The 14,170-nt window shown below is 38.3% G+C and overlaps 1 protein-coding gene across 1 annotated transcript; it reads left to right on the top strand.

Annotated features, from left to right (window-relative positions):
• Positions 1–2,166: 2,166 nt before the first annotated feature.
• CCDC195 (coiled-coil domain containing 195) lies at positions 2,167–13,285 on the top strand. The gene is made up of 3 exons (XM_045775332.2): positions 2,167–2,428; positions 7,829–8,081; positions 13,162–13,285. The coding sequence occupies exons 1-3, from the start codon at positions 2,167–2,169 to the stop codon at positions 13,283–13,285; spliced, it is 639 nt and encodes a 212-aa protein (XP_045631288.2).
• The last annotated feature ends 885 nt before the right edge of the window (positions 13,286–14,170 follow it).

Here is a 14,170-nt window from a genome sequence, read left to right as displayed (position 1 = left end):
AATCTCCATTGTCTCAAGTTTTCTGTCTCCATAAAATGCTAAATTTGTCTTCATTATTAACCTTACAAACTTTTTAAAAGATCATTTCTGAGTTTTTATATATGGGGACCTCTTGTCAGCAGAGTATGTCTCAATTATTTTGTTCTGTACAGTTATTAGTAGTATTTAGGAAAACTACAGATTTTCAGATGTTTATTTTGCAACATAAGGGTAAATTACAAAATAAAATTTTTGATGTTCTTTTCCTTGAACTTTCTAGATATTCAATCAAAGTGTCTATAAATAATGACGGCTATCTTGTCATTTCCAACAGTTATACAAGTTATTTTTATTTCTTGCTCTGCTGTGCTAGATGCAATTTCAAAAATGATTTTTAATGCCTACTTTCATGGAATATTTTCCAAAAAACACTTTACAGAACCCAGGGCAGTGTACTCTAGGTTATTTCAATCCTTCAGGAGAGTGCATTTAGGCCTGACATCCTAATTCAAGAGGCTTGTCAACAAATGGAAACATATTTGAAAGAGAGTATCCATGATGGACTTAAGGCCCTTGGTCCCACATTAGATCACAAACAGTTGAAGGAATTGGGGGTGTTTATTCAGGAGAATAGACACTCATTAGAACATGATGGAACAAGAATTTTCATTAAAACAAGGATTGGATGCGTTACATAACCTCTCCAAAGAGAAGAATGAGAAACACGGTACATAGAAGCCAATTTTTTGTCATTGCAGATAATTTTAATTAAAAAGTAAATAGCATAACTTGGTAGGAAGTGGATCCTCCTAAAGGGGAAATACTCAAATATAGGGTCAATAATCAATTACAGAGATGCTTTGGAACAGATGTGAACATCTGATAGGTGGTTCAACTGATAACCTTTAAAATCCAAATTCCATATTTCCATAACCCACTGCTATAGCTTGTAGAGTGCCTGGCACAGAAATGTTTACTGAAATTCATTTAAATACAAATAGAAGTAGTATAAACAGCCTTATTATTTTTAGACTGATTTTTTAATAAGACATCCCAAAATTTAAATATATATAAAAATGAGTATACATAAAAAGGGAATAAGACTTTCTCCAATAACGCCTTCAAACTGCAGCCTTGGATCAATCAACAAATATTTATTAAGCTAGGCAAAAAAAAAAAATCAATATATACAGAAAACAGAAGGAAATGAATGTGCAGGGAAAACTATCACCATGAAAAATTTTCTAATCATTTTTACCCTATTGCAGAAGTGCATATGTTTAAACATTAATTGAATTTCCAAATAGATACTGCTATCAGAGCATATGCTATTTAAGATTCATACTTTTCATTCCCAACAAAGAAACCTCTTCAGGAAATAGGTAATGAAAGCTGTTAATTGTTCCATGTCCTTCTCATTCAAGATTAATGTTCAACCTATATCTTCTTACCTTCCCAAAATATCCCTGGGCAACCTTTGCCCAAGCAAACATTCTAAAACCAAATAATAGCAAAAATGCTTACAAGATAGAAACCTACTGAAAAGTCATTGTATGGTCCTTGGCCTTGTCTTGAGGGATTTAGGTATAATTATCTTTTATAAAAATCTCACTGCAATCATATGTCCCCTATGATTACTGTTACCCTTGACGGTGTCAAGATTAATAATTTGCGCCAAAAGTGCAGAATTATGACATATTTATAGAAAAGACAAGGCATAATTCTTAGGTGCCAGTTCTCATGTATAATGACAGTTGGTGATTCTATGAAACATTTGGTTCCAGAAGTAGTAATAGAGAGAAAACTGAGTGGCTGATAGGAGTGGTGAGTTCATGACAGAAACAAGAAACTCTATTCCTCCCCGGAAATTTTTGGAATGCTTTCTTCTCTTCAGACACAAAGCAATATTCTAAAACTGTGGATTGATATGAAATGAAAGATACAAAGAAAAGCTCTGTTCTGAAAAACAAACCCCAGAATGAATAAGTCATGGAGATCCTTTACCTCCCTGACAGTCTAACTCCCCAAGTGCTGAAAGATGGCCCAGAGAAGAGTGACATCTATTGTTCAGGAAGGTTTATGGGGAGGATTGACCAGTCCTGCTGAGTAGACTGTGCATTTGGTTCATGAGCAAAAGGTGGCCTGTCTCCCCAGAGGAGCAAACCAGAGCGGTGCAAGAAGAGGCAAATGGAAGCTAACATCCAGTTCGTAAGAATTATCCAGGAAATGCGGGCAGAGATCAACAAGCTGAAGAAAGAGAATCAAGTCCTCCGGATGAAGCTGACTTCAAGTAGTCAGAGAACCCCTGGTCCCAGCGGAGAATCAGGAGATGAAAGGGAAGAGGAAGTCACAGAGCTTGGTGACCACGAAAAAGCATCTGAAAAATCTCCAGCAACCCTTCACGGTGGTGTTTCCATTGATGCGGCACCAGCTGTGCGCCAACATCAAGGTACCGAATGTCCATAGCTCTTCTGGGCTGTGCCCATCTTTGCAAAGCTCTCTCGTACATTAGGTTTATTGTCCTCTCAGATAACCGCAGAAGGTGGCGTTGGCAGTGGTGAGTTCCAGCCTTTTCCTCCTGGTAGATTACCTTTAAATCCCTAGGGGAAAGAACCATTAGCATCTTCAACCCACGTATTTTAGCAACATCAAAAATTATTTCCAGATCTTCCTGGAAAGGTAGGAATGGTAGGTTTGTGAAAATCAGTCACATGAAAAACAATGTGTTTTTTTCCTTCTTGACCTCAAGCATTTAAAGGTCACATCATAGAATCCTGAATGGGTGTGTGTCAAATACTATGCTCACTTATTAAGTTACGATACTGCACAATAGTTCAGGGTCTGGTTATTACAGTCAGACAAATATGGTTGCAAGTGATTTGTCATTCATTATCCACTTGACTCAGAGATACTGAGGAGAAATCTTTCACCTTTGTTTCCTACGTCGGTAAGTGTTAGAGTACTAAGCTCACATGGTTATAGTACCTATCTCACTGCAATAATAGACTAAGTGCTTAATTTAGCCCCCGGCAAGCACACAACAAATGGCAGGTATTTTTTCTTACCCATGTTTTACAAAGAAACTTCCTGCCCTGTGTGAATGTGTGTTGCCCATAATTCAACCTCCTATACAGGTCGAAAACTTCAAGATGCAGGGTCAGTGTCTGATCCATTCTAAAAATCAAAAGGTGAGAACCTTTTACAGGAAAAGTATTTTGACTGCGAAGACTATACGCAAAGTCAGAAATTAGCAGAGCAAAACTACGTTCTGCATTTAAATGATCAGTGCCTGCCACACGCAGCATAGTCAAATAAAGTTGATGTGTGTAATTAAATACTCAAATCTCTTAATATCACCTGTCAAAGGCTTCAGGCAGTGCCAGTTAGAGGTTCTGAATAGCTTGGCAAGGGAACATATCATATTTGCCGGCTGATTTTCTCTGTTTGAGAGGTCTCTCTCTAACATGGGGCCCCACATTGCAAAGCTGGGAAGAGATTCCAATCTGGGCTTTTCCCTTTTTGTCAAGCGCAACTCCAGATCTGAGTAGCTCTGTCGGCTGATTATTTAAAAAAACTGAAAGAGTAACTGACAAGGAGGTCAGACTTTCTCCTGGTTAAAAAAAGAAAAGAAAAAGAAAAGAAAGGTAGGGATATTTGTAACACATCCTTACCCCACAGTTCCTCAACCCCTGCAACCTTGGACGTTGTACTGACTAGCTCTGTGTTTGTGTGGGTCTGTCTAGGAAACTCAGGGATGTTGAGCAGCTTTCTGGCTTCTAATTACTAGATGCCAGTAGTATCTGCCTCTCACCCTCCGGTCATGACCATCACAAATGTCTTCGGACATTCCAAATGTTGCCTGGAGGACAGAAGTTCCTCCAGTTGAAAACCACTGCCTTACTCCAAAGGTGGACAACACTCCATCAAATCTATCTTCTACGATGCTTATCCTAATGAAAAAATAAGTTGTCTTAGTATATTTGGTGGTTATTTTACAACAAGAATTACACCATTCAAAGAATCACTCTCAGGGCCTGAATGCCATCACGCTTACGGGAGTTTAGACTATTCATAAAAGCTAACACACGATTGATACCCCGTTTCTTCAGCATATGGATGGTAACTCCCAATAAGAATGTAGCACTAAGTTTAAAAAGGACTGGTGAAAAACTGGTAAAATTGAGGGAACTCTTGTTAGGCGTATCAATTAAAGACAGAAAGAGACATGATTTAAACTTGTGCCTGGAAGCCCAGTTGAGTTACTTTACATGTATCTATCTGTGTCTTATATGCGAGGTACTATTACAAAAGTACACGACAGAAGTAGGAAGAACATTGGCCTGAACATGGGGACACGGGGTCGTAGTCCCAGTTTTGTAATAGTTTGGTCAATGCTGAGCAGGATACGGAAAATTCCTGGCCTTGGCATCCTCATGTAAAAATGAATGGATTCGATTCGATGCCTTCCCAGGCCTATTCCAACTGTGAAGTTCTGTGATCCTATGAACGTAAGATGCTTTCACGATCACTCTCCTCATCTGTAAAATGGAGATCCTGATCAAATCTGTCTCCTCTGGCTGTTGAGAGCATTAAACAAGGTAGCACAAGGAAGACTCAGCAAGAGTTACTTGGTAGTAGTTACCTTAATATCACTGGATATGCCAGAAAAATGCTATTTGACTTCGGCGTAAGTTTTTTATCAGCAGTTTTAATAAGACATTGCCAATATCTATTGACGTTCATACTTAAAACCGAATCATAGACATTTGCTATTAGAGAGGGACTTTCGAGATCATCTCCTTATTTTACAGTTGAGGTTATAAGGCCCAGAGGTTAAGCAACCTCTCCCATCCTTTCACAACAGACTAATATAAACCTATTCTTTGAGAAGGAACAATATGAAATCAGAAATGTGAGTCTCTTTAAGAAAGGGAACAATTAAAGAGGACCTGGAAGAGAATCACTTGGAACTAAAGGTTCTTTTGTTGATTGTGCGATATGTGTAGTAAGACAAAATGAGATTCTATGAGTGGAGAAGCCTATTTCCCCATCATTCACCTGATACAGAGCGAAGCTACAGCCCAGGAACACAGCTGCTTGGAGATATATATATATATACAATTATATATATATATATATATATATATATAAAATCTATATATACTATTTTATTTTATATTTTATTATATATAAAATATATTATTTATGTTATATATAAATAATAAGGGGATATATATTATATCTATAATACATCGGGGATATATATATATATATATATATATATATATTATATGGGGATATATATATATATGTTACAGCCCAGGGACACAGCTGCTTGGGGATACATAGATATACATATCTACTCATCTAGCCACATATATATACATATATATGTATATAAATAATAAGGGGATATATATATTATATATGGGGATACACAAATATATATATCTCCACATATAATATATATATGCATATAGGGATATATATATATATATATGCTACAACCCAGGAACACAGCTGCTTGGGGCTATATAGATATAGATATCTATGTATCTAGCCATATATATAAGTAATAAGGGGATATATATATTTGGGTGGGTGTGTGTATGTGTATATATACACACACACTATATATACATATGTAATAATATGGATATGGATATATATATATGCCACAGCCCAGGGACACAGCTGCTTGGGGATATGTATATATGTTAATATATATAATAAGGGGATATATATATATAATGTCTATGTTATATATGGGGATATATATGTATATACTTATATATATGGGGATATATATGTATATACTTATTTATACATACATATATATATATATACTTATATATATAACAATGCAGAAGAACACCTGCTTAGAATGAGTCTTTGCTGGATAAATTCTCATGGAAGCATCTGTCAGGGTGGATAAGCATTCGGTGGCTGTGAAATCCAACCAGCACTTTCAGGGATGCTGCCCTTAGCCTCCTGCTCTGTGCAATGTCACCTTGGGACCATCAGGGGAGAAGTAATTTGCTGGAAGGAAGATAAAAGAAATGACTCTTTACAGGGGTGCCCCAGCATTGCTGGGCCTCCGATTCTCTGCAATGTATTCACATCCTTTGCTGACAAATACACTGCATTTGGCAGGGAGCTCTGAAATTGTGCTAATGACCCCGTGATGCTGTGTTGAATATCCTTTCCTTTTGACTGATAAGAAACTAAAGGATACAGGCTTAAGTCTGATTTTGTGGCCCAGAGAGATGAACGAAGACCAGAGTTGCTAGTCGGTCAAGCTGGAGCGTAGGTTCCAAAGAAGAAGAAACTTCCTCTTGCCTTCATCGGCACAATTTCCTCAGTTGTGATTTCCTACCATTCGCTATAAAGAGAATGTTAATAATCCTTCCAAACAGGAACTTTCGTGATTGTCAATAGTCGTAAACTTGTTTTTAGACAATGATAGAAGTTATAGATCACGGCCAAAGGAACGTTAAAAGATAATTTAGGAACAGTATTTGCATGCAGTTAGTCACTACAGATAGATTTGAACTTAAACCACTTCCCCCCGCCCCAAACTCTTGCCTAAAAGCTGATCTTCTACTCTTCCAAGCCATAAAAAGCCAAGGCAGCCTCCACATTTTGCAATGACCTGAATGATCTGCTGTCTGCGTTCTGCAGACGTAGGCAGCAAACTCAGGTAAGAAATCATTATGCTTCTAGTACTCTCAAAACCCAAACACGATGCAGACCTTTCTTAAACGTCCATGCTAGCTCATGCCAGTGCTGTGACCAGAAAGAAAAAAGATTCGGCAAACATTCTTTAAGTGCTCCAGAAAATGAAAACCAACCCATGAGGTCAGGCTTCTTCGCCCCCTGGGTAAGAACTGGATGTCTGGTCAGCATTAGTACCGTGTCACGGGGATTCAGACAAACTAAACTCCCTAAAATAAAGTTCTTTTAACCGAAGTGCCTGAGTTATAGGGAAGAGAGAAGACTCGATACATGTCAAGAAAAGAGTTTATTGGAAGACACTTATGGACAGAAATTGAATTGAAAACCTTCAGAAACAAAGGCTGTAAATCTCTCCGTCTCTCTCAGGAACACTCCAGTGTTCCATGCGAGGCACCTTGGCTTCTTCCCGCACACCGCCTGTGCTTTCGTCTCTCCATCAACAGGCTTCCTCGTAGCGACTATCCCAACGAAAGTCAAGACGCACAAGCGTAGGTCAGCTAGCAGCAGCCAGTTCAATTATTTGTGGCCATTCAGGTCATAAGGGTCTACGATGACCAGGTTCTTTTATAATCTTCTAGAAGGACAAAGAAAAGCTGTCTAGTATTGGCATCTCCAGAATATCCATGTTCTTCCTATTTTAAAGTCTTGTTTTATTATTTCTACACACCCAGGTCTCTGTTCTATTGCCACATCCTCACAAACGTCTCACCAACCACACTATTCATACAGCTTCCAGACCCTCTCCCTCATCCGTCTCTATCCCCTCGCCTTTACCCGCCTAGCTTGACTTCCCAGCACCTATCACTACCTGAATCTTATCACATAATGTTTATCGTCTGTCTGCACGCAAGAAGGAAGCTCTATGCAGGCGCGAGTTTTGTGTGGGATCACTATCCCCATCTTTATCCCGTAAAAAAGTGCCTGACACATGTCCAGCACTCAATTATTTGTAAAATAAATCAGTGAGTACATGTGGTTTATGTGAAAAAAATGAATCAAAAGCAATAGTTTTGTTTAGTTCGTTGTAATGAAGTACTATTAACATAATTTGACATCTGTGGACATCATTAAAGGTAAAATTATCACAAACTTAAATTTTGTGTCTCCTACACAGGCAATGTCATGATTGTTAGACGCTATTCCATTTCCTCACCAGTTCATTCATTTGCCGCAAATGATCCCTGGAAAGCTGGGCAAAGGCACCAAGAGAGTGGAATTCTAGAAGCTCAGGGAAGAGTTAAGTCACTGGCATGTTCTTCAATTAAGAAGTACGACAATGAAGAACAGATGTTTGCAGCAGATTCTTTGACCAGCACTAATTCCAACCAAAGAGCTTCTCCTGAGCATGTTTTTGGTGATGTAACCAGGTAACGTACAACCTGCCTCAAGTCAGGCAATAGGCACGTGCTGTGATGGGTGCTCAGACGTTCCCCTGGATAAGCAAGGTCTTACCTAGTGGAAGAAACAAAACCGAATAGGCTCTTAGGCCACAATAATTTGCATCTCACTTATGTGCATTTAGGGGATCAAAAGAAAGACAATTTTTTTGAGGTCATATGGCACTCTAGCAGACGCCTCTGGGAGAACACTTCATCAGTCCGCCCTTACTCATCAAGCGCTCATGACCGTACTCTGAGCTGGCCGCCAACGCTGCAAGATTGAGCAAAAGCCAAATTTATGTTCAAAACTTTCGTTCAGTGACAAAGACACGCGAGTGAACTGATCACTCTGTAAAGTGCTTCTCAGGGAAAAGACACACTGATTTTAGGAACTGCACATAGAAGTCCTCTCTGAGAGAGGATTGTTCTTGTGGGGGAAGTGACCCAATGGGTTTTGGGGTATAAAAAAGGTGCAATTCAAAAGGGCCAAGAGACAAAGAGAAAAGGAATTGTTTCTGCAAAATCCAGGAGCTGGTGTTTAGGGACATAGGCGCAGCCTGAGAAAAAGAGGGATTTGAGAAAACATTTGAGAGGTGGTCGGGGAGTCTTTAAGAGGAAGGTCAGACAGTGAACCCAGGAGTCAGTCGGTAGGGCCAAGGGCCCTTTCAGAACAAAATTGTCACTCTCAAGTCCAACTTATCCCCTCTACAAGGCTAGAGCATGATCTCCCCTCTCCCACACACTGCACCCCTGCCCTCCAATTCCCAGTTAGGCCCTGACTCTCTAGGGAGAGTCTCTACACGTTTGTCTCCTTCAAGGAGAAAAAGAGGCCTGGGTTCTCATGAAGAAGGGAAAATGGAACAAATGGGGTGCAGAGAGAATAAAGGAGTCATCAAGTTCAGCAGTGACAGGAAATCAAATCGAGATATAACCAGTGATAGGCCTACAGGGATTCTCATCATCTCATCAATATTGGAAAGAGCACTGGACCCCCCACAGGATGCAGGACACAAAGGCTGAGCCAGTTTCATTTGAATTTTACAAGACAGGATGAAAATTGTATTTCACTTATAGAAAGTTCTATTATAGGAACTGAGAGAGTAGCCTGAGTCATGAAGGACAGCTGTATGCAGTCAGGCAAAGAAAACTAGAAAGATCACCTCAGGTAGAGCAGAAAAGACAAGAAGACAGAAGCGTGCATGACTGTGGGGAGAACCAAAGTAGTCAAGTGAGTGAGGGTGAAGGAAGGAGCGCGAGCCATCATTAAGAGGCCTTCCGGGCAACGCTTACAAGTGTGTGCTTTGTCCCGTAATTATTGGAAAGTGAGTAAAAATGTCTTTCTGAAAAGTTTTAAAATGCAAAAATATTCAGAAGCGAATATTACAAAGACCACTGTTTTCCCCTGCAAGAATTTTGTCACATTTTCTTCAGATATTTTTATATATAACAGGAAAAAATGTTACTAACAGAGAGATACAGGAATATCTCTCTTCCCTGATCCAGCCAATGGGCAAGTGTTATCATGAGTTTTGATTCTATCCTTTTGATCTTTCTTTTTCATACCTTCATTATGTTCATTCATTCATTCAACAAATAATCCTGGAGGCGCGCCATGTGCTGGGCAGGGTTCCAGGCCATGAGGATACAGTAAAAAACAAAATCGTCAAAAGTCCCTGTTCGTGGGGAGCATGTTCCTTTGTAACATGATAATCCATAAATACGAAAATACATAAAAATGTATCATTTATGTTAGACGGTGATACCTACAAAAGAGAACATTAAACCGATTACAAAGGAAAAGGAGGGGTCAGAAGAGCAAGCATTGTTGAAGTTGTATCCATCGTGGCTAGAAAATAGAGTAAAAAGGGAAACTGTTCTGAGGGTTTCTGGGTGGGAAAAACTTTCCAAGAATTGAGGACAGCAGATGCAAGAGATGCTGAGGGGTGCATGACCAGTGCTTGAGGAAGGGAAAGGAGGCTGGTGTAACTGGAACAGAGTGAGCGAGCAAGACAGCGGGCAAAGATGAAGGCTAAGCACTAGGGGTGACCTTCCACTCCCCTCCAGTGATTCTGGATTTATCCCAAGTGAACTGGGTACATAACATACTCTTTTCATTAAAAAAAAAAAAAGATAAAGATAAAAGATCATATTGGGAGTCCTGATTTTAAAAAACTGTAGGAAAACAATACAGAAAATAAAAAGACCAGGTTTAAGGCAAAAAAAAATCATCTAAGCAAGAGACAGTCATTTCTTGGCCAACGGTAGTAATGGTGAATGTGGTTTCTGGATATATTTGGAAGATGGTGCTCATAAGATTTATTGGCAGAGCCGATGTGGGACATGGAAACAAGAACTCCCAATTGTTGTGTGCCAATGGCCATGTGTTTTCAAAGAGGGATAAGGGAAGAAAGGCAGAGATACTTCTTTTTCTAAATATGTATATATGGGCAGTAAATGTTCATCATAAAAGGAATGCCTTTGTTTGAGAAATTATATATATATATATATGTACACATATCATTTACATATCTGAATGTATGTGTATGTATACATATATATACATACACATACACATATCCAGTTATATAAAGGAAATAAATATTCATTATAAAAAAATTGCAAATTGCGAAGTATAAATGCAATATTCAAAGTAAAAAAGTATAAAAAGGAAAATCTCCCATAATTTCACCGTCTGAATAACCACCATGTAGATTTTGATGGACATTTATCTTTCCAGTCTGTATCTGCATATTTTGAAATTGTGCAGTGCGCATAGCATAATGTTTTATTTTTTGCTCTTAAGCCATTACATTCCTGCAGACCTATAATGCTGAGAAATACAGTATTATTACTTTTCCTATTTCAATTCATATTCTTTTCTGTGATCGTTTGGGAGCCTAGCCAACGTTTATAACATATTATTTTTCTGAAGCAAAATGTTTTTCAAATTCCCAGCTGCCAAGGAATAAACTATTTAGAAAACAATCCATTAGTAATTGAGAATCTACTTTAATGGGAAAGACTGAACCAATTGCAGGTTTGTGTTAAAACAAGAAAGCCAGTAATGGCTTGAAATCAGCAGCTGGGTTGACATAAAATCCAGTCCATTGCAGAGAACTGTTGAGAAGAACGAAGCATGGATTTTTTTGTTATGGTGCTCTTTAATTTTGTCTTTTACTTCCTCGGTGATTAACTAGTAAAGTAACATGTCATTACATTAGTCCTCTAATTTTTTTTGTAAATTCATTTACTTTCTAATAGCTCTCAAAGAATTTTACAAAGATTTATCAAGAACCAATTTGTTTGAACTGGCTTTTGAAGCGGTCAGACATCGTACCTAATTTGCGTGTGAGCCTTTTCATTATTATACCAAGAAAGTATTTTACAGATAATGCTAATGTCAACGTTTCTAAGAACAAATGCTCTCCAAAAACCAGAGATAGAATTCTAATTTTTCCTGAATTTTCAGAGAAACTAGAAACCGAGAAATCTAATGTTCTGCATTTAAGAAAAAAGCTCAGGTTGTTAAAAAGATTAGGGGAAAAGGTCCATATAGAGCATAGCATGAGGCATAGAAATGTTGAATCACTATGTTATACCCCTGAAACTAATATAACATTGTGTGTCAACTATACACAAATTAATTTTTCACAAAAATTAATTAATTACTAATTTAATTAGAAATGCTTTATTATTCATTTTGCTGATAGGAGAAACCAGAGACATTAAATATATACACAGTTGACTCTTGAACAACACAGGATTGAACTGTGCCAGTCCACTTACACGTGGATTTTTTTCAGTAAGTACAGTACTGTAAATTTCCTCTTTCTTATGATTTTCTTTAAGAACATTTTCTTAATGATTGCTTTAATTTTCTTTTCTCTAATTTACTGTAAGAATGCAGTATATGTAATGCATACAACATACAAAATATGTGTTAATCGACTGTTCCTGTTATTGGTAAGGCCCCCAGTCAACAGCAGGCTAGTAGTAGTTAAGTTTTGGGGGGAATCAAAAGTCAGGCACAGATGTTCCACAGCCCCAGAGCTGAGTGCCCCCAAGCCCTGCGTTGTTCAAGGGTCAACCGTATCCTTTCCTTTTCTTATAGCCACATGGTTAAGAAGGCAGCCTCTGGAATCAGCAGGCTAAAATCTCAACTGCATCATTGACCTTAGAGAAGTTATTAGTCTGTTTTGTACCATAGTTTATTCTTTTGTAAAAAAAAAAAAAAAGAATCATAATAGCAGTTACCTCAGAGTTTTTGTGAAGAATAAATGAGATAGTCAAGTGAGAGCCTATAAATGGCAGAGCGGTTATTATCTTATTGACCCAACATATGGAACCACTGGCCTTCCTCCCAAGGGAGGGAGCAGATGTGTTCTCCTCAGTGAAGGCCACTATATGCCACTCAGTGAAATCATGGCCTTACCTAAGACAAAGAAAGAGAGACAGAGAGAGGACAAAATTGGGGAAAAGGCAATAATTTCAAACACCATTCTTTCTTTCGACTTTTTCTGAGAGCGGTGTATCCTAACTTATGTCAAGATTGTATGTAACATTGTTGGAGGGAAAAGGAGTAGGCAAAATGGAACAATTTAATCCCTCAGATGACATGAGTCACTGCCGTCTCTCCTCTCTCCCCTTTACTGTTCAGGTGTGATGGATATTCCGTTAATTCAAAGTCTATCATTGCAGGTGGATCTGGATTATAAAATAATTGCCTCAAATTTCTGCTTCATTTCACCTGATGAGCTCCGATGTGAAAGACCCTTCGCCTGAGACAATATGATATTCTTTAACTTTAAATATCAAGAGAACAATCTTCCCTCAATAGCTTTAAATTTTATTTTTATCAGCGCTCTTCATTAGGCTTAATCAAAAGGCCAATTCCAATATATTTTTTTGCATTATTGTTGAATAACTAAACAAAACGCATTAACATATGTTTCAAATGAGCTTTTAATGACTTAGGCAGTACTTGGTGGCTTAGATAAAACAGTAAATGTTTTATGTAAAGTCTCACTGAAAAGTCTTACTTATCTTCTCCTTATTCTGCTTTCTTTAGGGACAAGATAAAGACAGTCAGTTTCCTGTTACCCATGGACGTGTCTTCATATTCCAAAAATTCAATTTCTTTGAAATGTTCACCAAATCAGACGACAAACCAGCTAAGTACCATTGCAGAATAGGTGGTGTGAGGTGATGAAATTTAAGAAACAGCTGATTCCCAAGAGATGAGAACTCTGAGGCCTCCCTGGGTCAGTGTCCTCCCCTACAAAGAGCTCTGGAAAGATGCCCAGTAGGACACACAAAATGCTTGGCATCAGGTCAATGGACTTGTCAATGGACTTGGCCAAGACATGGAAGTGATTACTTTATGTCGTTGTCGAATACTAATGTTGATGGCTGGACAGTGACTATTGTAGTCTCTTTATGCAACATGTGAGCAATTAAATGTAATTAAATTAAATTGCATGGTAATGTTCTGTAGCTGCCTTATGCCATCAGGAAATGCTGTTGTTTACATTATAAGTGTCACTTTCCAGATGAACCTATAACAAATTTAGAAAAAAAAAGTTCTGTTTTTGATTAATGGTATAGAAGCAATAGTGATTATCCTTATGGTTAATTGTTGGTTGATATTTCACTGATACTAACTCATTTGGTCTTCTAATATCCTGTGCCACAGACATGGGAGCACAAACACAGCCGACTCCCATAGCATCCATGGCGGGCTCAGAGCAACTGTGGGCTGGCTAATGACAAAGCCGTTAACCTGCTTGGAAGGAGAGCAAAGAAGTTCAGATGATCATTTCTTAGGGATCGGAAATCTCAGAATTCCCTCAATTCCTGAACTTCTTTTCAGGAGAACATCTCCCCCTCCTGGTTTACAGCAATCACGTTCAAATACCCAATACCCTTTTTAAACTAATATCTTATACACTAATATCTTATATTAAAATATTCAGAGCATTAAAAGACAGATTCCTGGGGCACCTAGGTGGTTCAGTCTGTTAGGCTTCTGACTCTTGATTTCGGCTCAGGTCATGATCTCAGGGTCGTGAGATCGAGCC

Source organism: Ursus americanus, chromosome 1 (assembly GCF_024610735.1).
Source record: "Ursus americanus isolate L20-20 chromosome 1, mUrsAme1.1.p, whole genome shotgun sequence".
NCBI lineage: Eukaryota > Metazoa > Chordata > Mammalia > Carnivora > Ursidae > Ursus > Ursus americanus.
Note: the sequence above shows the minus strand (reverse complement) of the source record. Positions and strands in the feature narration are given on the sequence as shown.

Excerpts from the sequence above, each read along its gene's own strand:
- CCDC195 (XM_045775332.2), top strand. The coding sequence starts at position 2,167 with ATGGAAGCTAACATCCAGTTCGTAAGAATTATCCAGGAAATGCGGGCA. Across the intron at positions 2,429-7,828 it reads AGCTGTGCGCCAACATCAAG|GCAATGTCATGATTGTTAGA; the intron begins GTACCGAATGTC and ends TCTCCTACACAG. Across the intron at positions 8,082-13,161 it reads GTTTTTGGTGATGTAACCAG|GGACAAGATAAAGACAGTCA; the intron begins GTAACGTACAAC and ends TGCTTTCTTTAG.